The sequence below is a fragment of the Hypanus sabinus genome, chromosome 2, assembly GCF_030144855.1.
Source record: "Hypanus sabinus isolate sHypSab1 chromosome 2, sHypSab1.hap1, whole genome shotgun sequence".
Classification (NCBI taxonomy): domain Eukaryota; kingdom Metazoa; phylum Chordata; class Chondrichthyes; order Myliobatiformes; family Dasyatidae; genus Hypanus; species Hypanus sabinus.
The window spans coordinates 130498585-130524496 of NC_082707.1; the positions used below are offsets into that span (position 1 = coordinate 130498585).

General features: G+C 40.1%; 1 protein-coding gene across 5 annotated transcripts in view; it reads right to left on the reverse strand.

Moving 5' to 3' along the window:
* The window catches only part of LOC132383862 (spectrin beta chain, non-erythrocytic 1-like), a 319162-nt gene that overhangs the window by 88247 nt on the left and 205003 nt on the right, over positions 1–25912 (reverse strand). For all 5 annotated transcript variants that reach the window (XM_059955064.1, XM_059955073.1, XM_059955068.1 and 2 more), the window contains exons 19-24: positions 18944–19090; positions 14932–15195; positions 12608–12826; positions 12406–12495; positions 9171–9449; positions 2991–3121 (exon numbers count right to left, since the gene is read on the reverse strand). In XM_059955064.1, coding sequence (XP_059811047.1) covers positions 2991–3121; positions 9171–9449; positions 12406–12495; positions 12608–12826; positions 14932–15195; positions 18944–19090 — 1130 coding nt within the window. The remainder of the gene's footprint in view (positions 1–2990; positions 3122–9170; positions 9450–12405; positions 12496–12607; positions 12827–14931; positions 15196–18943; positions 19091–25912) is intronic.

Genomic DNA, 25912 nt, shown 5'->3' on the forward strand with positions numbered 1-25912 from the left:
TTTTCCCAGTCCTATACATACCAGATGGTGATGCAACCAGTTAGCAAGCTGAGCCAATATCTCAGAGGGACAACGGATGGCAGATATCAAGTTACTTGAAGCTATAGAATTCAATATCAAGGCTGCAACATGTTCGTATGGAAGATGAATTGTTCTTCAAAGCTGCATTGGGTCTCATTGTAACAATGCAGAAAACCACAAACCAGTAGTTCAGAGTGGCAGTGGGATGGAGAACAACATCAGGTAACAAGAAGCTAAGTACCACTGCAAACTTAATGTAGGTGATCCACAAAGAGTTTACTGAATTTTCCTCCATTGTAGAAAAGACTGCTTTGTGAACGTTGAATGCAGTACATTAAATTGGAAGAAGGCAGCTACACCTGGAAAATCTGTTTTGATCCTGGGATTGTGGGAAGGGAAGAGGTGAAAGGACAGGAGGTGCTTCACTTGCTGTTGCAAGAGAGATCTCAGCAGAGTGGGGAACATAAGTGTTAACCAGAGTCACCAAAGGTGATAATCCATGTGAAATGCTGAAAGGGAAAGAGAGGAAGATGTGTCTGGTAGTGGAATTTCTTTGAAAGTGGGAAAAATTATGGAGAATTACCTGTTGAATATGATGGCTGGGAAGTGAAAGAAGAGGACAAGGGGAGCTCTACCCTTATGTGTCCTGGTTGAGAGGGTGTGTACTAGACTCTGCTACAGAAATTTTCATGGTTGGAGCAAATGTGATGAAGACAATGGAACTGGAAGAATAGAATACAGTCCTTACAGGATGCAGGGTTGGGTGAAGAGTAGCCTAAATAGCTGTGAGAATCAGTCAGCTTGTAATGAATGACAATACCTAGCCTATCTCCTGAGACAGAGAATGAGAGATCCAGAAAAATTCAGATGTGAAGATGGGTGCTGGATGGAAATTGACCACAAAAGTAATGAAATTGACAAGTGCTGCATCAGTAGAGGATGCAGCACCAATAAAAACATTAATGTACTGAAAAATGTGCTGAGGGTTGGACTGAAACCACAACTGTTGCTCAGATCCCTTAAAAAGGCAGGCGTAACTTGGGCCTGTAAGAATGTTCATAGCTATATCTTTGATCAGGAAGAAGTGAATGGTGAAGAAGTTGTATGAACAAGTTCAGCAGGCAAATTAGCATTTGATGAAGAAGTCTATCAACATGTTAGTAGAATTGGTTGGGGTTCTGCTCCAGGAAGAAGTGGAGGGTCTCCTGTGATGGTGATGTAAAGGACTGTATTTGGTACAGATAACACTGTTGGAATCAGGCAACTGGAAATAGTCAAAATGGGGCTGGAACTCAAAGGTATCGCAGATATAAGTGGGAAGGGACTGAACCAGAAGGGAAAGCTTTGAGTCAATGTAGGCACAAATAAATTTTGTGGGGCAAGGACAGACTGAAACAATGGGAGAAAGGGAGTGATTGTGGGGGGAGGGGGGAGCTGTACTGCATGCCACTCCAAATTCTCATCTTGTACAGACTCCGGATGAAGATGCTTGAAGAAATACTGAGGTAGACTATTAAAACAATTGTAGGGCTGTTAGGCTACATAACCTGTTGCTGTGATGCAGACTCATTGTGCTTGGATATTACTCAGGGGTGGAGGGTCTTACAAAGAGTCTTTGATTTGAAACATTCACTCTCTTTCTCCTTCCACAGATGCTGCCTGAACTGCTGAGCGTCTCCGGCATCTGATTCTACTTTAACTTGAGCTAACACAGCAAATATAGTGTGGAAGCAAGGGCAGACAAATGGAAGTTCATCACTGCTAAAAATAATCCAGCTGGTTCAAATCACAAAACAGGATATTTCCGTTCCTGTGTTTACACTTTGATAACCAGGTCACTACAGGATTCATTCAGGTATTTTAGCTATGCAGTTAACGGCAGGCACAGTGGGGTAGATGGAATAACAAACAAAACATGCCTTCAAGTCAACTGCATTCCTAACTCAAGGTCAATGATGTCATTAGCCCTCTGTTTGACCAGAATATCGTAACAGAACTTTTGAGTACAAAATGTTAACTATATGTACTTTGTTAAATTGAAGCTAATGGCTCTTCATTTTTCTATTGGTTGACTAAATGTCCTTCAACAATAAAAATCAGATCCTATTATTTCTCCTGACTCACTGGTGTCACCCACACCCATTCATGGTTAATCATCTGAGACCCCACCCACAGATTCCCCAGATTGACTCTACTGGCATCTATTAGCCCATTGCAAAGTGTTCTTGCCTGGGGATCAAACACTTAATCCTATCCTCGCATACTGTATCACATGATAATAGCTCTTTGTCCACCCTCCACCCATTACTGCACAGAACCTAATTGCAGATCCTATCTCAACTACCCATTCTCCCAACCAGTGATTTCCAGTATTCCAAACTCAACCTTCACACTCACTCCAGTGGCTAAAGGGCCTGGCCCCATTTACCTTCACTGTACAACTAAAGGTAACAACTTCCCTGACATAAACCTGATACCTTGAGCCTCAAGCTCACAGCCAAGTTTTCAGGGTGGAACTGCATCAAAAAACTGTAACCCTGTCACAACAGAGGTCTCACGTTTTCCAAAAACAGGACAGTGACTAACCAGGTCTTTAATTTACATGTGGACCTCTGATGGATGACAACTCTTCAAACAGAAACATGCAGAAAGGAGTTCCCTTTAAAAGTATAATTACTTTTCTCCCCCCCCCCCCCATATTTCCTCAAGAAACCCAGTTTTCATTCTGCACCAATGACATGTTGGAAAATGTGATTCTTTGTGCTGGATCCAAGGAAAGTTACACCAATGTCCACCAGACAATTACTTTACTCCTGATCATTTCTAGTCTACAAACATCAACAGTAAAACATCTAAATCACTAGCACAATTTTGGCAATAATAGACATAAATAATCAAATATTTTGGTAGACCTTTGAAGATCTGGTAGACTTTTTAAGATTTAAGACCATTGCAGCATTGCTACTCACCCCTCTGGGTGGTCTTCAGCAAGAAGCTTCTGGGCCCTGTCAGCAAGCTCCTGAATAGTCTTTCCATAATCCATTATAGCCTGCTGCACGGTCATGTGTTTCTTCAACATTGAAGTTGCGCTGGCTTCATCCTGGAGAAAAGATAAATAGTGGACATGCCTTGTACGTTTCTAGCTTGGATGAGAACATTCAAAATGTTACATGTCAGTGGAAGATTTTTCAGGCTTCTCTGACTGGTGATTACTGCAAGCTACCCTATCCAAAAGACGAGTTTAATTGAGCTAAGTAAGGTTTAATGAGCACATCAAATATGGACATAGAAATAGCTGAAGAATGCAAGTTGATACTACGACACCATGTGGGTATGAAAACCATACAGCTATGTGGTTCCAGACTGGCCTGTTAGATGGAGTAGTTCATGGAAATGCAAAGTCAGGTTATTCATTCACCCAGCATTCAACAACAATACTTACGAGGGGTCTGTAAACAACAAGTTATATCCCAGCTGGTTCAAGTAAACAGCCAGGGAATAAAACAGGATTTTCACGGGAAAAATCTTTTTATGCAGCACTATATTAACTAAAGCTAATTATCCATTCCTGCAAGTTATAACTTCAGCGAGTGTAACATGACCTTTAAATATATAACTATATTTAGATTTAGTGACTTCCAAAAATAATATAATTTATGGTTTAAATATAATGATAGCTACTTAAATCTCAAATGACATAATTTATAAAAGATGCTGGATGCAATGCCCATTTTTAAAGATCAGGTTGGAAACCCTGTAAGAAAGATCAACCAGATCGAGTCTTATGGCCACTCTTTCCTGTGAGGGTTATTGAATCTATTTGCAACTTTCTCAGTAATCTTTATGAATTTTACTCAGATATTCACAGTGTTTTATTTGTTGGTGACTGCCAACCAATTGGATATTTGGATGAAATAATGATAAGGAACTGATGAGTCAATTACTTGCCTACTTTCTTTAGTAAAACAAATTTATGTACAAATGAGCGACCCGAAAGTGTGTCCTAAATGCATCTTTCCGATCTATCTCTGTAGTGCCAGTGCATATATAATATAAAACTAACCTGAGGGACCAGGGATAAAAGTTGAAAGTAAATTTATTATCAAAGTACATTTATACAAACCCCGAAAATTCTTTTTCTTTCAGGTATACACAGCAGCAAGGAGAGAGCATGGCCTGGATGGTGGGGGTCCTAGATGATGGATGCTGCTTTCGTGCAACAGCGCTCAGTGTAGATGTGCTCAGTGGTGGGGAGGGTTTTGCCCATGATTGACAGGGCCGTATCCACTACTTTATGTAGGGTTTTCCATTCAAGGGCATTGGTGTTTGCATACCAGGCGATGATGCAACCAATTGATATACTACACATCTATAGAAATTTTAGATGTCATGCCGAATCTTCATAAGCTTCTAAGGAAGTACAGGTATTGCTGTGCATTCTTCATAACTGTGCTTACGTGCTGAAATGAAATGAACACCAAGGAATTTAAAGTTGCTGACCCTCTCCACCTCTAATCTCCCAATGAGGATTCATGGACCTCCACTATCCTCCTCCTGATTTGGTCAATGGTATTAGTGTGCTCAGCAAACAAAGGGGATGGTCTCCTTGTGGTGATTTACACCACTTTATGACCAGTGGAAGTCAAGTCATCCCTCCTGATATTCTGAGGGGAGGGTAGCATGAGACCAATTCAAGAAAACATGATTCAGACAAAAAAAAACATAGTTTTCTACATTTCTGAAGATAAACCAGAAGCTTTGTGTATTGTTGGGCCAACACTTGGGCTAAGGATTAGTAAAAACAGGTTTTAACAACAAGTGCTAAGGTATTTGACCTCCTGCTCCATCACTGAGCTCTCTGTTGGGCCGAGTAGCAGAGCACTAATGTGACGAAAGGGGCAAGCTTCACTTCACATCAGATTCCTCGTTTCTGGATTTGGATATGGATATCTGTGCCAAGCTGGCTCATTTGAATGGAGTGGCCAGCACTGTGGAAAAGTCTAGGTAGGTGTTTGCATTAATTTAACTCAAAGTTTGCAATTATTTTCAGCATTTTAGCATCTGTTCTGATTATATATACCTAATCCTTTTTATTTTTCTAAACATACTAATCATTTAGAGATCAGCTATATCTATTTGCAGTTTTCATAGAACATAGAAATCTACAGCACATTACAGGCCTTTTGGCCCACAATGTTGTGCCGACTACGTAACCTACTCTAGAAACTGCCTAGAATCTCCCTACCACATAGCCCTCTATTTTTCTAAGCTCCACGTACCTACTTAAGTGACCCCATTGCATCTATGTCTACCACTGTCGCTGGCAGTGCATTCCACGCACCCACCACTCTCTGTGGGAAAAACTTACCTCCAACTTCCCCCGCCATGTACCTACTTCCAAGCATCTTGAAACTATGCCCCTGTATGGTAGCCATTTTTCAATAACTTTGTCCACCAGAAACATTTTAAAACATTTTGAAATCCTTTGACATTGATGAGCCACCCAAATCCATCATAGTATCTTGACGATGGACTCAGAAACACAAAACCTTACTTTTGATATTATTTTTTTCATGGTATAGGAAGAGGCTATTCATTCTATCAGGACTGTGCTGGCTCTCAGAGCACTCGCGTCAGATGTACTGTCATCTATCATCTCTCATATGTTCATGAACTCTGATCAGATTCTCCTGCTTGAAGAAAACCAGTTGATGAACTGAGTTACTTACAATAGCCAATTAACCCACCAATCAGCACGTCTCTGGAGTGTAGGGGGAATCTGAGGCACCCACAATCACAGGGAGAATGAATAAAATCTGCATAGGCTTCACCAGCTATCAGGATAACTGGAACTGGGAAGCAGCATCAGTAACTGCAGTCCACATATCACTCTTTCTATTCTGCCCCACTTGATGCCTCTTGGAGGAGAGTCTGAGCCTGTTCAGATCCTTACATGGAGAGAAATTCTGAGCAGGAAGGTGGCGAGTCCAGGAGGTGCATGAAGTCCAGGCTGATAAAGCCCTTTGTGGTTATATCAAAGATGCATAACACAAGTAAGACGTATGAGATAACTGTGCCCCAAAAACTTTGAAGGTAGTTTATTCATGCAAAGAATTATAAATGATTTCAATTTCTTTACTCATAAGTTTCCTGGCTTGAATATAGAGAGCATAAACAGGAATAGAACCTTTAGCCCACAATGTTGTGCCAAACCAATTATATTAGTAATCTAAAGGATATCTAAACTAATTTCTTCTGACTACACAATGTCCATATCCTTCCATTTTCCTCACAATATCTCTTAAAAGTCTCTAATGTTTCTGCCTCTATCACCACCCCAGGCAGAACTTTCCAGGCACCCACCATTCTTTGTGTAAAAAAAAACTTGCCCCTCACATCTCCAGTGAAATTACCCTCTCTCACCTTAAATGCGTGCCCTCGGGACAAAGACACTGTTTGTCTACTCTATCTAGGCTTCTCATAATCTTATAGATCTCTATCAGTTCTCCCCTCAGTCTCTGCTTTAGAGAAAACAAAACAAGTTTGTCCAACATCTTGTGATAGCACATGCCCTCTAAACCAGGCAGCATCCTGCTAAACCTCTCTGCACCCTCTCCAAAGCCTCGACATCCTTCCTACAATGGGGCGACCAGAACTGTGTGCAATACTTCAGATGCAGCCTAATTAGAGTTTTATAAAGTTGCATCATGACTTTCTGACTTTTGCACTCGGTGCCTAGTCTAATAAAGGCAAACGAGCCATATGCTTTCTTAACCACCCTATCAACTTCTTTCAGGCACCTCTGCTAATCAGTTTTGTGAAGAATCTCACTCTTAACAATGCACAGCCTCATTGTATTTGACCTACCAAGGTGCAACAGTTTACATTTAGCCTGGTTAAACTCCATCTACCATTTCTCAGCTCATATCTACAAATTATCTAGATTGTCCTGTCTTCTTTTTCAGTCTTCTACTCTTTCTGCAACACTGCCAACCTTTGCATCATCTGCAAACTTACTAACCCAGCCATCTACATTTTCATCCAGGCCATTTATATACAACATAAACTGCAGAGGTCCCAGTACAGATCCCTGCAAGACACCAGTAATCAGAGACCTCCACCCAGAATAAGTTCCTTCAGCTACCACCCCCTGTCTTCCCTGGGTAAGCCAGTTCAGAATCCAAACCATTGATCCTATGCATTTTAATCTTCTGGATGAGCCCGCCACGTGGGATCTGCAGCTCGATCTTCATCAATTACACTCATCATTATCTCATCAAAAAATCAAACTAGTAAGACACAACATGCTCTCCCTAATTAAGCCATAGTTTTCCAAAATCCTATCCCTAAGAATTCCTTCCAGTAACATCCCGACCACTGATGTGAGACTGACCAGTCTGTAATTTTCAGGGTTATCCCTGGTTCCCTTCTTGAATAATGGAATATTAGCTATTTGCCAGTCCTTCAGGATCTTGCCCCTGGCTAGAGAGGACATGAAGATATTGATCAAAGCCCCAGCAATATCATCTCTTATCTCCCTCAATAACCTGGGTTATTTACCATCAGTCCCTGAGGACCTATCCATCTTAATGCTCTTTAGGAGACCCAACACTACATCCTCCTTTACCTCAAAAAGCCCCGGTATATCAATATCCTCAGAACTAATCTTCTTAACCTCCACATCCTTCTCCTGATATAATATACAAACCTCATCCACATCCGTCGCTTCCAAACAAACGTTCCTTCTTTTATCCTTGAGTGGTCCCACCATCTCCCTAGTTATCCTTTTGCTACTGATGTATCTATAGAATGCACTGGGATTCTCTATAAAATCCTACTTGCCAAGGACTTTTCATGGGCCCTCCTGGCTTTTTTAATTCCCTTAAGTTTTTTCTGGCTTCTTTGTGATCCTCAAGGGCCTCAATTCAACTCTAGTTTCCTAAGCTTTACATACATTTCCTATTTCTTCTAGACTACATTTATCATCTCTGTCGACATCCAAGGTTCTCTTACCTTGCAATCTTTGTACAATATTCTGACAGGAACATACCTGTTCTCTACTCTGTGCAGTTGGTCTTTATACACCCTCCACATGTTAGCTGTGGGCTTACCCAAAAACAGCTGTTACCAATTAACTCTGCGTAGTTACTGCCTAATGCCTTTGCAATTTGCCCTGCTCTAACTTAATCGTCACTCGCAAGGTTTACCTTTATCTATAGCTATCTTAAACTTAAGGAGTTGTGGTCACTGTTCCCTAACTGTTCACCCATTGAAAAGTCAGTCATCTGGCCAGGTTCATTACCCAACACCAGGTCCAGTTCAGCCCCTCTGTTGTTGGACTATCTACATAATGATTTAAGGAACCCTCCTGAACATATCTAACAAATTCTGCCACATATGACCCTCTTACACTCAGAACGTCCAAGTTAATATTATGGAACTTCTTCTCCCGCCCTTTTACCTTTCCCACCCACCTGGCTTCATCTATCACGTTCTAGATGTCCTCTTCCCCCCCCTCCCACTACCTTTCTATTCTGTCATCTTCCCCCTTCCTTTTCAGTCCTGAAGAAGTGTCTCAGCCCGAAATGTCAACTGTTTATACCTTTCTATAGATGCTGCCTGGCCTGCTGAGATCCTCCAGCATTTTGCATGCATGGCTTTGGATTTCCAGCCTCTGTAGACTTTCTTATGCCTATATTATGGAAGTTGAAGTCCCACATGACAACAACCCTATTGATTTTACAGCTTTCCTTAATTTGCATGCATATCTGTTCCTCAATGCCATAGTGGCTATTGGGGGGGGGGGGGGGAATAATATGTCTGAATTGTTTTAATAAATGATTTGATTAATAATCATTTTAAATTTAATATTTAACACTCATATTTAAAAGATTGCTCTTTGTTTGATCCCAGGGCTGAAGATCAGCTATGCTTGATGCCATTAATTTCATTTGTTTCCTTTCATAAATATTCCTTTACATAAGACAGGTTTTGTTTTTATTTTCAGGACGTTTCCAAGTCCACCAGTTTATGCTGGATGCATGTTTTAGCGAAACAATTGAAATCTGACTATGAACACTTAAGCAACCAACTCCCCTTGGGTACCCAGAATGCAACAGTAAGACAACAGGCAAAAGTTAAACGGGTACCTTTGGTTTATCATCAGAGATCATGTAGAGTTCCTGTTCACTCATCCAAACTTCAGCTTCTGCAGCATCAAGATAATATTGCTGGGCTTCATTTGTTCCTTCCAGACGCTTTTGCCTTTTCTCTGCTTCTTCCTGTAGTTTTTCCCACAATCCTTTCAACTCTTCCAATTGCTCTTCAATAGTAGCTGCATCGGGCCTTTGATCTGCAATCATCTTTTCTCCCCTTTCTAACACATCATCTATACGTGGCTGATGCCCTTGAATCTCCTTCTGCAAAGTCTGTGGAAACAAAAGAGAAGTCATGGTTGCAACATAATGGAGGTAACCAAGTGGACTTTGAAGCCCAAATATCCATAAACTTTAATTTGCTATTAATTCTTCTCCCAGAAGGAGGAAAGACAAACAAAATCAGGTGGATTGTGTTTTGAAGTTTTTGCTTAAGTGGAAAGTAATGTTAATTGTTCACATTGCAAATTTTCATCAAGCGCAGGCTCAAATCTTTCTAGAGACATCCGCACTCTCTCACAGTTGATTTCCCTGGACAACAAAGATTTTGCTTCCTGAATACTTTTGGCTGTAATTTATGGACTTCGGGTTGCTAACCATGAAAATCAATGTGAAATTTCCCCATCACACACCATTTTTTTGAAATTGCTTACATTTGTTATTTCAATTCATAATTCAAGAGGGATGGCAGTTTTTTGGTCCACAAATCAAACAGGTCATCAATGACAAGTAAGATGAAGAATTTCTAGTGGGTTCAAACAAAAGCATATAGCAGGTATTCAAGGATGTTGTAGAAATTTTTCTTGGCAACTACAGAGCACCAAACTATGTGCAGCTGGTTGACAACATGCTTCAAGCCTACAAAACCATGAAGTGCAACATGTCAGTAAAGATTCATTTTCTGTATTCTCGTTTAGACTTCTTCCTTGCAAATCTTGGTTCATGGTGAAAGGCTTCACCAGGACATTGTAGTCATGGAGAAATGCAGGGCAACTGCAAACCATCAATGCTGGCTGATTATTGTTAGGACACTTAAGCAAGAAGCCCTAGACACTGAGTACATATGAAAAATATCAACAAAACATTTTTAGCTTAGTTGAAGTATTGCAAAGCATCAGCACTATTATGCAATTAAACACATTATTTTCAACAAAAGTTAATTTCTTGTTTCTCCAAATTCTAATGTGATACAAGTAGTCTGAAATTATATTTGTGTGGTGGAGGTGGAGGTGGAAGAGGAAAGGAGGGGGGAGGGAGAAGAAGAGGGGGGGAGAGAGAGAGAGAGAGAGAGAGAGAGAGAGAGAGAGAGAGAGAGAGGAGGAGGAGGAGGAGGAGGAGGAGGAGGAGGAGGAGGAGGAGGAGGAGGAGGAGGAGGAGGAGAAGAAGAAGGAGAAGAAGAAGAAGAAGAAGAAAGCAACTGCAAGAATCCTGTGGGTGGTGTGCTGGGCGTTGCCAACCACCTTAGATCTGGTTTACCTGTAGGGACATGTTCGGCACAACTTTGTGGGCTGAAGGGCCTGTATTGTGCTGTAGGTTTTCTATGTTCTATTGTGAGATGTTCTGTGGAAATTTCAGTGGATTTAATCTACAGGAATGAGTTTTACAGTATGATCATAAAGGAAAAGACTTTCCACCACTTAATTCTCTGCCTCAATTACACTACAGCAAGTATAACTAACAAGGAATTATGATGAAAACCATACTGCTTCAAAGTCCTTTACATAATGATTTAAAAGTAGTAGTGGGATACAGGTGGACCCCATTTTTCGAACGTTTGCATTACGACACTTCGCTGTTACGAAAGACCTACATTAGTTACCTGTTTTCGCTAATGCAGTGTTCGCCCAGAGCAGCCGAGCTCCTCCCCCAGAACTGCACTTAATTAACGTGTTTGCTTAAACACGTGCCTGTGAGCATCTGTGGTTTATGTCAATTTATTTTGTACATCCGTTAGCAAGATAAGATCTAAGGTATTGGAAAAGCCTAAAAGAGCTCGTAAGACCGTTACACTTAGCGCAAAACTAGACATAATTAAGCGTTTTGATTCTGGTGAATGAAGTAATGACATTATCCACATGTTGAACCATTCACACTATTTATACGCAGAGAGAAAGAATCTTGAAAGCTGCCAATGTTACTGTTGGTTCTGCTTGTAGCAAAGTGGTCTCTCTTAGTCAGCATCCAATAATGGATAAAATGGAAAGTCTATAGCTTGAGTGGATTGATGGGTGTACAAAGCGTGTGTTCCATTAAGTTACCTTATACTCAATAAACTGAAACAGAAAGCACTGGATGATGGTGATGAAAGTGTTGCAAAAGTGGAATTTAAAGGTAGTCATGGGTGAATTGGTCGGTTTCTGAGGCGAGGGCATCTTCATAGCTTAAAGTTTACTGGAGAGAGGCTGATACTGAAGCTGCCAAAAAGTTCCCAGCAGAACTGAAGGAAATAATTAAAGCTGGTTATTCAAATAAGCCAGTGTGACGAAACTTCAATTTATCAGAAAAAATTGCTGAGCATCCCAACCTCCAACGACTCAGCCTAACACACCATCATCAGTGTGCTCGCTGTCTTCCCAATTCCGGTAAGTGAAACTGCGCTGTACATACATTATTTCTACTTAATACAGACTGTGCATTTTATGTGTTATTTGGTATGATTTGGCAGCTTCATAGCTTAAAGGTTACTGGAGAGACTGCTTCCGCTATGTAGTGAGATTTTTGCTATGCTAGACAGTACTGCAATGATTACAAAAAAGTATTTCTACTTTATATAGGCTGTGTATTTATCATATTGTTCCTGCTTTTATTATATGTTACTGTTAGTTTAGGTTTTATGTGTTATTTGGCATGATTTGGTAGGTTTTTTTTGGGTCTGCGAATGCTCACAAATTTTTCCCATATAAATAAATGGTAATTGCTTATTCACTTTACGACATTCCGGCTTACGAACTGTTTCATAGGAATGCTCTACCTTCTGATAGTGGGGGAAACCTGTATCAGACTCTACCCTGAGGTAATTTGTAATATGAAACAACTCAAACATAATGATGGAATAAAATAGACCTTCGCTCTGGCCAGTCCAGTATCTAAGCTTCTAGTCAAATATACATTAATTAAAATTATCATTTTAAAAGCAACTGACAAATAAAGGTTATTCTTTGAGCTCAATTTTCCATGTACAGAACTTCATTGAAATGCTTGATGGAAGTTTTCAATTAATAAGACCTACCTTATTCTTTTTCATTAGGAGCTGCACCGCCTGTAGATTGTGGCCATGGTCTGTGCTCGTTGCTAAGGGCATTCGTTCCTTCACCCAAAGCTAAGAGAGAACACATGGAGGGTATAAATATTCAAAAATGACTTTAATCAATATCTATGCAATTTATGACTTTAGTTAATCTGTCTGAAAAAAAATTACTGTTACTTCTTACAGATTCGTCTTCCAGATCCCGAAAAAACTGAAAACTCCTCTTTGATGAGAGAAGACTTTGACGCCGTTTCTGCAGTGGGCTCATCAGCTGTAAGAACCTCTTCTCTATTTTCTTTTCCTTCCCATCAGTCTCCAATTGTCTTTCTTGGGAGAGAATTGTGGCCTGACTTAGAAGATCCTCCACCTCTTTCTGTCGCACTTCCACTTGATTCTCCGTCATCTGTTCACAAGTAAAACAATCCATTCATGCATTTAATTGGAAATAAGACCAAGACATTTGGCCAATGGTTAGACATCACATTGCACGTTTGGTTGATGACAAATCAGGTTTTATCACATCCTGTATTCTGGTGTCTTTATGTGAAAGTCATCAGCTCTTCCATAATTTGAAATGAAATTTTAAAAATTGGCAAAAAGACAGAAATAACAGATAGGGCTGAAGGACTTTCAGAGAAGAAAACTTGAGAGCTACAAAATTACTTTGGAAATAATGTTTTTGAATCATTCTTAAATATAATAATGGATATGTTACATAATTTAAAAATTATTGTAATCACCAACAAAAGGTCAAGTGGAGTTTAATTCAGCAGTTCATGACTATCAGTTCCTGAAATACTTTTCTAAATCTAGGTGAGCAAAATCAAGAGAGAATATTTTTAGGTTATAATAAATTGTTCTTATTTGAGTCGGACACTGTCTAAAATCCAAATGTTATGAAACAATCAGCAGATCATAGACATACATCAACTCAATGTGCTCTCAGCAAATTCATACTGCTGGAATTTTCATAATGAGTGCCATAGCAAATGAGGACTGTTATGTACCAATGAATCTAGATTCTTTCCTTTTGCTCGTTTTTTCCTCCTCTCTTTTCTATAAGTGTATACCCCAGATAAATACTTTGTGGAGATTTTGTGATATATGATTATATGATGTATATGTACAATGTCTGAAATACATCTTATGGAAATGTTTGTTTGATGAATTTCAATAAAAAATAAGTTACAAAAAAATAAATATTAAGTAAGCATAATCACCTGAGAGGGGATTGAAAAATAATTATTCTACTTAAGTATAACTCCAATGCATAAGTACGATCATCTTTAAACTATTTTTGATTGTGTGCACAATTTGTCCACTAGTGGGTGCTGTCTGAAGTAGCAAGTGAGAGAGCGTCATTGCTGCAAAGTTGCACCCATTTGAAAAGAACAAGTCTTGTCAGGAGTGAGTTTTATTTGTGCCAATAAAAAGAGGGGAGGTGTATGTGGTGCAACCATTGCTGGAGCAGGGCAGTATTAGATGGTTAGATGGGAGGCTTTGGCTCAATAGAATTCAGTAAAAACAGTCGGAGGTTCTAAATTAGTTTCTAATTATTTGTCTTTCTTTGTCTATCAGTATATAGCTAGTGGGCAGAGAATGGGTACAGAGTTAGTGATATGTTAATTGTGTGAGATGTGGGAAGACTGGGAGACCTCCAGTCTTCCTGATATCAGCATCTACACTAAATGCATTGAGCTGGAGATTCTTAGTGATCACATTAAGAAACTGGAGCTGCAATCTGGAACCTTTGGCTCATATGGGAAAATGAGGAGATGATTGATAGGAGCTACACAGAGGTAGTTACTCATAAGCTGCAGGAGGCAGGTACCTGGGTAAATGAGAGGGACAGGAAATAGGCAGCCAGTGCAGGGTACCGCTACAGCTGTTACCCTCAATAATAAGTATACCATTTTGGATACTGTTGGGGTGGTGGTGGGGAGTTGATCTGCCAGGGAGAAGCTGCAGTCCGCAGGTCTCCGGCACTGAGTCTGGCTCTGTGGCTCAGAAGGAAAGGGAGGAGGATAGGAGTGATAGGGGATTCCATAGTTAGAGGAGCAGACAGGGGATTCTGGGGGTGTGAAAAAGAAACCCGGATGGTACTTTGCCTCCCAGGTGCCAGGGTAATTTATTGATTGCTGCTGTTTACATTAACATTTCAGAGTTGAAGGCTTAAATCAGTTGAAGAATTAAATAACTGATATTTAAATCTGAGATTGATAAGTTTTATTAATTGCAATGCCTGATGGAAGGAACTGGGTCACAGTTATGCTTATCTTTGAACTGTAAACAAGAGAAAATCTGCAGACGCTGGAGATCTGCTTCTTCCAGTCAGGAAAGAGAAGAAAATCAATTGTTAAGCTGCACTTGTCATTAGTTTCAAATCCATTTACAAAACATCCAGTGGAACCTAGTTGAACTAGCCAGTTACACTAGTTTACATACAAACAAGAAATGCAGGTCAGGAACCATCCATGTAGAGAGAGAAACAGTAAACAGAGTCATAACCTGTAGCTTTTTCAGCAGGATATTGACACTGGTCAAGTCCTTTCCAAAGTCTTCAGAATGCAGCTGTGACTCCAGGTCATCCATCCACTTGTTCAAGTCTTCACAGCCCTGTGAGAAAAGCTCTGATCGATTTGCTTGGAACAGCCGGTGTGCCTTGTCTTTAGTAGTGGAATCCAGGATTTCCCACTGATCATGCAGTTCCTTCAGTTTCTCCGAGACAACCGGTTTAAAATCTGGCTTCTCATCCATCAGCTGCTTTCCTTCCTGATAATGGTACAGCACAAAAGAAAATGTGTTATGATAAATACAAGCAATCCTGCAGATGTTGGAAATCCAGAGCATCACACACAAAATTCTGGAGGGATTCAGCAGATCCCAGCCTGAAATGTTGACTCTTTATTCCCCTCCATAGATGCGTCTGACCTGCTGAGTTCCTTCAGCATTTTGTGTGTGTTACTCTATATGTCTAATGAAAAGTGCATTGAAATCACTTCTGAGTCAATCTCTCTCCTATTATATTAATAGCCAAATATAATTCAGAGGGAGTCAAATTCTTCCTTGGTGTGTGGACATGTCAGAAGAAATTCCTTAACATTCAGCCTAGCCCTGGATTGGGATAAGAGCAGACAGTATAGGTAAGTATTTAATTGGAAAAGGGCTAATTAAGATGCCATCAGGCAGGAAATTGGCAGTATATTGGAAATAGCTGTTCTCAAGGAAATGACCAATAGAAATTTAAAGGTTGTTTAGGGAGTACTTACATAGGGTTCTGGATAGTTTTGTTCCATTAAGGCAGGGAAAAGATGGTAGGGTGAAGGAATCATGGTTGACAAGAGATGTGGACCATCTAGTCAAGCAGAAGGAGGAAGCATCTTAAGGTTTCAGAAGCAAAGAGCTTTCAGGGCTCCTGAGAGTTATAAGGTAGCCAGGATGGAGATTAATAAGGGATTTAGGAGAATTAGAAGGGGACAGGAGAATGGATAAACATACCTGGAGTCAGACAAGTTATGAGAGGTCCCAAATGAATACTTTGCAGCAGTGAGAGGGACCTTGATGAATATGAAGTCAGCATAGTACAGGCTAATATACTGAAACATGTTGAGGTTAAGAAAGAGGATGTGTTGGAAATTTAGAAGAACATTACAATAAGTAAGTCCCTGGGGAGAGATAGGATATACCCCAGGTTACTACGGAAGCAAGGGAAAAGACTGCTGTCCCACTGGCAATGGTCTTTGCATCTTCACTGACTGCAAGAGAAGTACCAGAAGATTGGAAGTTGGCAACCGTTATTCTTTTGTTCAAGAAAGTTGATAGGAGACCTATTAGAGACCTAGGTATTGGAGACCACTGAGTCTTACATCAATGATGGGCAAACTATTGGAGAGGATTCTTAGAGACAAGACTAACAAGCGTTTGGTGAAGCATAATCTGATTAAGGATGGTCAGCATGGCTGTGTCATGCCTCATGAGCCTGATTGACCCTTCTTGAGGAAGCGAAAAAACAATTTTAAGGAGGAAGAGCGGTGGATGTGACATATATGGATTTTAGTAAGGCTTTCTACAAGGTTCCCCATGGTAGGCACATTCAGAAGGACAGAGGACATGGGATCCAGGGAAACTGGGATGCATGGATTCAGAATTGGCAAGCCCTCAGGAGGCAGAGGGTGGTAATAGTTGGAGCACACTCTGACTGGAGGTCAGTGACTAGTGGTGTTCCACGGTGATCTGTTCTGCAAACCTGCTCTTTTGATATTTATAAATGATTTGAATGAGGAAGAGGAGGGATGGGTTAGTATGTTTGTAGGCTGGTGGTGTTGTGGATAGAGTAAAATCTAAGTTAGAGGAAGGGGTCTGTTTGATCTTGTAGTAGGTTAAAATGTTGGCACAACTTTGTGGGCTGAAAGGATAGTACTGTGCTGTACTATTCTATGTTATATTTTAAATGGAGAAAGAAATACATTATTAGCACTGCTAGAATATTACTGGAGGTGTAAATTATTATAGCAAAAGTTGAATGCAGATGTGACTAAAGCCAACAACATAAAATTTTATTAATTTGATCAGGCCGACTTGGAACTGTGAAAGCAATCTCAAACCCAAATGAAAAGAATTCCTAAATATCCTACACTAATCTTAAAATATTTACGTGCTGCACTACTTAGAGATCTTTTAAATTGTTTTTAATGTGAATATAGGATTAAGAAGATTAAATCCACTATTTGTCTTTAGTATATATCATTTGCTTAGATCATCTACAATTTCCAACTGAAGTTGCTGTGTTTTTTCCCTAAAGATAAGCAAAAGAAAGGCAAATTATGTAAATAAGTGTGTAAATAAATACCTCATAAGAATTGGTGGGATTTTACTTATAATTATCAAAAGGATAATTAATGAAACTGAAGATTGAAGTTAAGTTGTGGATGATGTCAGAAATGAAAGATGAAATGTTACTCGGCTACTTGACATACTTTATATCCAAATTATATAAGGTACAGTAAGTCATAAAAACAATTTGCATTCCATTTAAAATGCAAACGGATTAGCACATTGGAGAATGATTTCCACATGATTTAAAAGAATTGCATTATTATTTTGACTGGATGGAAATATTTACTCTGTGGATAATGGATAATAAACTATTGGCAGCCTCCATTAAGTTTATAAAACACAGGTTCTCAATCTATTTACAGCAAAAATTACTTCTGTTTTATGTTGCACTTCTTTTCATGTAGTATAAACTTTCTTGCCACTTGAAAAGCCATTTATTAAGAAATTTTGGTAGTGACCTACACAAGAGTAAATGACTAAACATTATTGTAAAAGGTAGAGATATTGAGAAATGTCTTAAAGGTGGAGACAAAAGACAGCAGTTCAGCAAGAAACTCCAAAAAGTAAGGCCACGAGTGTTGAAAGTACATCTAACAAGGGCAAACACGGGCTAAAGGTGAGAGTTGGAGGAACACAGGTATCTCAAAATGTTATAGAACTGGAAGAACAATGAGAAAGACAGGGGTGGGAAACATCAGAATGAGTTTTAAAATGGAACTGTTACTGAACACAAAATTAATTTTGATCATCTATCTACCAACATAACAAGGAGAAGAAATTTTATAAAACAGCTCATCAAAATAGAAAGTGTTTCAGCAAAACCTAGGCAAAATACATTATTTAACAACCTTATCTGATTTTTCAGTATGATTTTTCTGAGATTATTGATTATGAACAATCTAGAAAATCTTGTCCATATATTATGTCTGAGTACAATGGTGTCTAAACGCCCTGTGTTATGTCCTACTAAGTAGGGATTTATTCCCAGGAAAAGACATGACATAAAAACCAGCACTGACAATATTTAAACAAGATATTTAAGTACATAGTACAGTCGGCCCTCCTTATCTGTGAGGGATTGGTTCCGGGACCCTCTGTGGATACCAACAATGGGGATGCTCAAATCCCTTATATAAAATGGCGTAGTATTTGCATATAACCTACGCACATCCTCCCGTATGCTTTAAGTTATCTCTAGATTACTTATAATACCTAATACAATGTAAATGCTATGCAAACAGTTGTTACACTGTATTGTTTAGGGAATAACGACAAGAAAAAAGACTGTACACGTTCAGTACAGACGCAACCATCGTAGCTCTTTTGGGAACGCTGATGCCGCCTCAGCATCAGCCGATCCCGATTCTCCAGTGATCTTTAAGTTCTTGAGGCCATAGTGCCTTGACATAACTAGCCAGCCATCCCTTACTAGCCTTAAACTCCTTCCTCTCGCTCAGAACACAAGTAGCGAATGAACGAGACGAGAGGCGAACAATGCTGAACGGCTGGGTTTTCCCGATCTGCGGTTGGCTGAATCTGCGCATGCGGAACCTGCGGGTAAGGAGGGCCAACTGTAACTCAGTAACAACACGAGGAGGAGGAAATTGAGAACAGAAAAGTTGCTCTCTTAGGAACATTGTCACAAGTCTTTCGTACGTATTTACATCCCTCAGCCTCGCTTCACCTCGTCAATTTTGTCCAGCCATTCCTTGTTTGATGCCAGCTCAGCCATAAATGCTTGATGTTTCTGCCATTTTGTGTGGAGATTGCGAGCCTCGTCATAAGTAGTGTCCTGGGCTGTTAGCATCTTCTCATTGATCCAAAAAGTAAGCTGGAAGGAAAAACAGGTAACAAACAATTTCCATATTAACTACAGCTTGAAAGATCACAGCACAATAAGAGGTTGGATGCTGAATTTTGTCTTGTTCGTTCATTCGTTATGTATCGTGTCAGTATGACATGGGCAATCATGATGGCCTTTCCATGACCATGATTCCTCCGAGGAATTTTTTTTTTACAGAAGGGGTTTGTCTTCTTCTGGGCAGCACCTTTACAAGACAAGTAAACCCAACCATTATCAATACACTTCATCGATTGCCTGGCATCTGTGGCCACATAACCAGGACCTGTGATACGAACCGGCTGCTTATACCACCATCTACCACCTGCTCCCATGGCTTCATGTGACCCTGATCAGGGGGGATAAACACCCTGCCCAAGTTTGACCTGCAGGCTATCAGAGGAAGGAACACCTTACACTGCCTTTGGTAGAGACGTATCTCCACCCCACCACCCAATATATCTAATTAGTAATGTCAATTGCTTAAACGTTGTTTTAAAGACTATATTCTAATTTGACTCATGCAGAGATGATCACACTGCTTACTCTCGACCTATCAGATTTAATTTAATTGCTTAATTAAACTATATTCATTGGATTCAGGAGCAAAAAGAGCTGTGATTTTCTTCTTCCTATCTCACAGCATGAACTATTGGCAAGAATAGTAAATGGTTTCTTGGCTATTAATGGAGCAGCAAATTTAGCATTTGCTAAATGACACAGCTTCAGAATGATAAGCTGATAGATATGATTGAACAGTCTGTGACATCATTAGTCCAGATATAATGATCATTGCTGAATGATGTTCTAATCAGCTGGATTGCTTTTTACACAGGGTTTAGGAAAAACCAGAAAATGCTGATGAGATAGCGAACATGAAACATTACCTATTTCACTCCACAAATGTTGCCAGACCTTCCAAATATTTCCAGCCATTTTATTTTTGATTTCAAAGAGCTTTATTCTTTGTTCAGTGGCATTAGAGTCACAGAGTTGTAATTCTGTGTGGTGCAGAAACAAGGCCCTTTGACCCACTGAATCTATGCAGATCATCATGTCTATCTATACTAATTCCACTAGCCTTAAAAAACTCAATATGCCTGAATGTCTTTGCCTTTCAATATCTGTCTGGATGCCTCTTAAATATTTTAATTGTTGCAGCCTCCATCACCTCCATTCCAGATGTAGATGACTGTGTAAAAAATTTACCCCACAGATTTCTACTAAATCTCCCTCACAACTTCAACTCAAGTCCCCTAGTTTAGATATCAGTAGCTTGGGAAATAAAGACCCTAGTTATCTACCCTATTCTGTGGCTCTCATCACTTTATACGTTTCTGTTATTTCACTGCCCAGCCTCCCTTGCTCCTTGGAAAATGAACCCAGTCTATTCACTATATCCTTATGACTCAAGCCTTCCAATCCAGGACCCAAAATTATGAATCATTTCTGCACTTCCTCTAGTTTAATCACATGCTCGCTGTAGTACGGCAACCAGAACTGCACACAATGCTCCAAGAGTGGTCTAACCAAAACTTTTGTACTACTGTAAAATAATTCCCCATCTCTTATACTCTGTGCCTCAGTTGATGAAGGCAGACATACCATATGCCTTCTTCACTATCCTACTACTATGTTCAGGCAGCTATGCATGTACTCCAAGGTTTCTCTGTTCACCAACGTTCTCCAGAGTCCTTCCATTTGCTGCGTGGGTTCTGCTCAGATTTAACATCTCAAAATGCATCATTTCACACTTGACCGAGTTAAATTCCATCCACCATTCCTTGTTCACTTTCTTAGTTGATCAACACCTAGTTGGAACTTCAAACAACTTGCTTCACTGCTCAACAATACTGGTGTCATCTGCAAACTAACTAATCAAGCTACTTACATCCTCACCCAAATCATTACTATACAGTTGATTGCAGTTAATTGGGCCTTTGGTTAATTGGGGCAGCACTGATTTGGGACAACTCTTTAAGAACAAAAACTAATCAAGAAAATATTTGGGATTCCCCTTGCTATTTTGGACACTATGCTACTTAATTGTTATGGGAAAAAGTTGCCAAGCAGTTTCTAACTAGCATAAGACATTTCAGAACTGTTTTGCTCACTGTGGTTTCAAGCATTCAGGCTTGAAGATGCCAGAAACAGCCGGGAGTGAAAATGAAATGATCTCACTTCAACAAGCTGAGAACTATGAAGAATTTGAAGGGTTCTTGAAAGTTGCAATTCTGGAATACTACATCTTGAATGCAATTCTGGAATTTTAATAAAAATAAAGATTTGGAGGATACAATCATTGAAATTATTATATCAGAACACCAAGGCAGGAAATATGAAGATGAAGAAAGTGATGAAGATGATGCATCTGAACTTGATCTAGTGACAACACAGAGTCAGGAAATTTACTGTTGGATTACGCCATTACCTCATACAGGAAGACAATGAGTACAGTCTATTTTCTGCACTAGGTGACTGTGCTGATTTTGTTTGTATACAAGTAAAAGAACACAGCAGCATACACAGGATGAATTACTCTATTGATAAAGAATAGGAACTAATACACAGATTTATAGTACTGTAGTAGATTGGTAGTATTCTGATTTGTCTGTATTTCATTTAAATATGTAACTTGTTACGCAGTTAATTGCTAGTTTATCTTTTTTACACCTTTTTAACAGTGTCCATGAAATGTTGGCTAATTGGGCAGCAATTTAATTGGGCCAAAATACACTGGTACTCGACGTGTTCCTATTAACTGGAATCCACTGTATAGACATATAACAAAAACGCAGCACCAATCCCTACAGCACACAATTGGTCATAGGCCTGTAATATGAATAACAACCCCCCGCCCCCATCACATTCTACTTCCTTCCACCAAGCAAATTTTGTACCAAAAAGCTCGCTCTGGGAGAGAGTGAGCAGCTTCATGTTCCTGGGTATCAAGATCTCTGAGGATCTAACCTGGTCCCAACATATTGATGTAGTCATAAAGAAGGCAAGACAGTGGCTATACTTTATTAGGAGTTTAAAGAGATTTGGCATGTCATCAAATAGACTCAAAAACTTCTATAGCTGTACCATACAGAGCATTCTGACAGGCTGCATTACTGTCTGGTATGGAGGGGCTACAGCACAGGACCGAAAGAAGCTGCAGAAGGTTGTAAATCTAGTCAGCTCCATCTTGGGCACTAACCCCCAAAGTATCCAGGACATCCTTAGGGAGCGGTGCCTCAGAAAGGCAGCATCCATTATTAAGGACCTCCAGCACCCAGGGCATGCCCTTTCCTCACTGTTACCATCAGGTAGGAGGTACAGAAGCCTGAAGGCACACACTCAGCGATTCAGGAACAGCTTCTTCCCCTCTGCCATCTGATTCCTAAATGGACATTGAAGCTTTGGACACTACCTCACTTTTTTAATATATGGTATTTCTGTTTTTGCATATTTAAGAAATATCTATTCAATATACCTAATTGATTTATTTGTTTATTTATTATCATGTTTTATTTTATTTATTTTTTTCTCTCTGCTGGATTATGTATTGCATTGAACTGTTGCTGCTGTGTTAACAAATTTCACGTCACATGCCGGTGATAATAAACCTGAATCTGATTCTGGTCTGTTCAGGGTGGCATGGTAGCTTTGCAGCTAGCGTATCACTTTACAACACCAGTGATTAATTCCCACCACTGTCCGTAAGGAGTTTATACTTCCTTTCCATGGGTGCCCGGTTCCTTCCCACCTTCCAAAGATTTGCATGATTAGGATCAGTGAATTGCCACCATGCTATGTCAGTGCTAGAAGCATTGCGTCAGTTGCGGGATGCCCCCAGCACAACCCTTGGACTGTGTTGGTCATTGATGCCAAAAAGATGCATTTCAATGTGTTTCAATGTTTTAATGTACACGTGACAAATAAAGCTAATCTCTTAACGACCTTCTGGAGCAGACAATCACATGGGACCTTAGCAACCTTGCAATTAGACTGTCTTTCTTAATTCTCTTAGCCACTCCCTCAAAAAATTCAATTAAGTTTGTGAGATATTATTTCCTATGCACAAAGCCATGTTGGTTATCCATAATTAATGCTTGTGTTTCCAAATGTAAATAAATCCCGTCACTTAGAATCCCTTTCAATAAGTGCCCCACCACTGACATGCGGTTCAGAGGCCTATGCTTTATCCTTGCTGCCTTTCTTAAATAAATTCACAACAGTAGCCATCCTCCAGCCTTCCAGTACCTTACTTGTGTCTAATGAAGTTACGAGAACACAGGAAAATGCTGCCTCTAAACTCTTCCTATCTCACTTTTAAAGGCCTCCCACTTGCCAGACATCCCTTCTGTGCAAACAGCCTCTCACAATCAATAATCAAAAGCTCCTGTCTGATACCAATTTAGGACTTTAAATTGAAGACCAGTCATAACTTTTTCTATGACTATCTTGAAGTTGATAGAATTGCAATCACTGATTCCAAAGTACAAAGTTGCTATTTTGTCTCACTTCTATAGACTCTGTGTCCATCTCCCAAGTAAATACAGATGCAAAAAATCCAATTAAGAAATCTCCCATCTCTTTAGGCTCTGTGCTAATGTTCAAAGATGGCCAATTTTGTTCTTTGAGATCCTCTTGTTCTTAGTATGTCTGTAGAAGCCTTGGGATTCTCCTTCACCTTATCTGCTAGAGCACCCTCATGCCTTCTTTTAGCCCTCCTGATTTCCTTCTTAAGTATTCTTATTCTCTTCATGTACCTCATTTGTTCCTTCCTGCCTATACCTGCTATGGCTCTTTCTTCTTAACCAGGGTCTCACTATCTCTTTAAAACCAAGGTTTTCTAAGCTTGTTAGAGTCACAGAGAAGTTCAGCATAGAACCCGGCCCATCTAGTCCATGTTGAAACCATTTAAACTGCCTACTCCTATCTGCCTGCACTGGGACCATTTTTCTCCATACTCATACAATCTATGTACCTATTCAGACTTCTCTTAAACATTGAAATTGAGCTCACATGCACACTTGTGCTGGCAGCTCATTCCACACTCCCTTGACCCTCTGACTGAAGAAGTTTCCTTGCCTTTTAATTCTGACAGGAACATACATATTTTGCACTCTCAAAATCTCACTTCTGAAGGCCTCCCACTTACCAAGTACACCTTTGCCTGAAAACAAACTGCCCCAATCCATACTCACCAGATCCCTTCAATAGCAACAAAATTGTCCTTTTTCCTTTTTAGAATTTCAACCCAAACACCAGACCTACCCTTGTCCATAATTATATTGAAACTAACAATATTATGATCACTAGATGTAAGTGTTTCCCTATACAAAGTTCTGTCACCAGCCTGTCTCATTCCCATAGGAGGTCTAGTATCACACTCTCTCTAGTTGGGACTTCTATGCATTGATTAAGGAAACTTTCCTGAACACATTTGATAAGCTCTCCCATCCAGCCATTTCACGGTATGGGAGTCCCAATCAATATATGCCAGGTTTAAAATCACCTACTACCACAACATTATGTTTTCTTTGCAATCTTTATACAAATTTGCTTCACTAAATCTGCTGACTATTGGGTAGTCTATAACATAATCCCATTAACGTGGTCATCCCTTTCTTATTCAGAATTCCACCCATATAGCCTCACTAAACAAGATCTCATGTTTGTCCTGTCTGAGCATTGCTGTAACATTTTCTCTAATAATGCTACCCTTTAATCCCTCCTATATCACACTAAAACAATGGAACCCCAGAACAGTGAGCTGCCAATCCTGCACCTCCCGCAACCAAATCTCACCAATGGATATAGTGTCATAATTTCATATGCTGATCCATGTCCTAAGCTCATTTGTCTTTCCTACAATTCTTTTTGCATTGAAGTACACACAACTTAGAACATTCTTCTCACCATGTTCAATCTTTTGCTTCCTGATTTTGTACACAGGCTTAACACCTTTCCCTATAAACACTTTATTATTTGCTCTGACTCTTGTTCCCAACCCATGCAACTCTAGTTCAAAACCCACCTACCCCCATACAGCGCTAGCAAACCTTCCCACAAGGATATTACTTCCCCTCTAGTTTAGGTGCAAACCATCCTGCTTGCACAGGTCCTACCTTCCCGGGAAGAGAGCCCAAAAATCCAAAACTCTGAAGCCCACCCTCCTGCACCATCTGCTGAGCCATGTGTTAAACTGTATTATCTTCCTATTTCTGGCCACATCTGCACATGGCACAGGTAGAAATCCTGAGATCACAGTCCTGCAACTTAGCACCTAAGTCCCTGAAGCCACTTTGCAGGACCTCGTCATCCTTCCCACCCACGTCAGTGGTACCAACGTAGACCACGACCTCGGGATACCCACCTGCATACTAAAAAAACATGTGGACTTGATTTGTGATGTCCCTGACTCTGGCACCAGCAGACAACGTACTATCTGGGAAGCTTGTTCTCCTCCACAGAACCTCCAGTCTGTTCCCCTAACCATTGAATCACCTATCACTACAGCTCTCCTCTTCTTCCCCCTTAATTTCTCAGCTATAGAGCCAAACTCAGTGCCAGAGACCTGCTGGGTCATCCCCTCCAACAGTATACAAAGTGATACAACTGTTATTGAGGGGATCAGACACAGGAGTACGAAGCACTGGCTGCCAATCTCCTTTTCCCCTTCCTGACAGTCATCCTGTGTCCTGCACCTTGAGTGTAACTACCTCTCTATATATCCTGTCAATCAGCCTCTCTAATGATCCACAGTTCATCCAGCTCAAACTCCAGTTCTTTATCACGGCATGTAAGGAGCTGCAGCTGGAT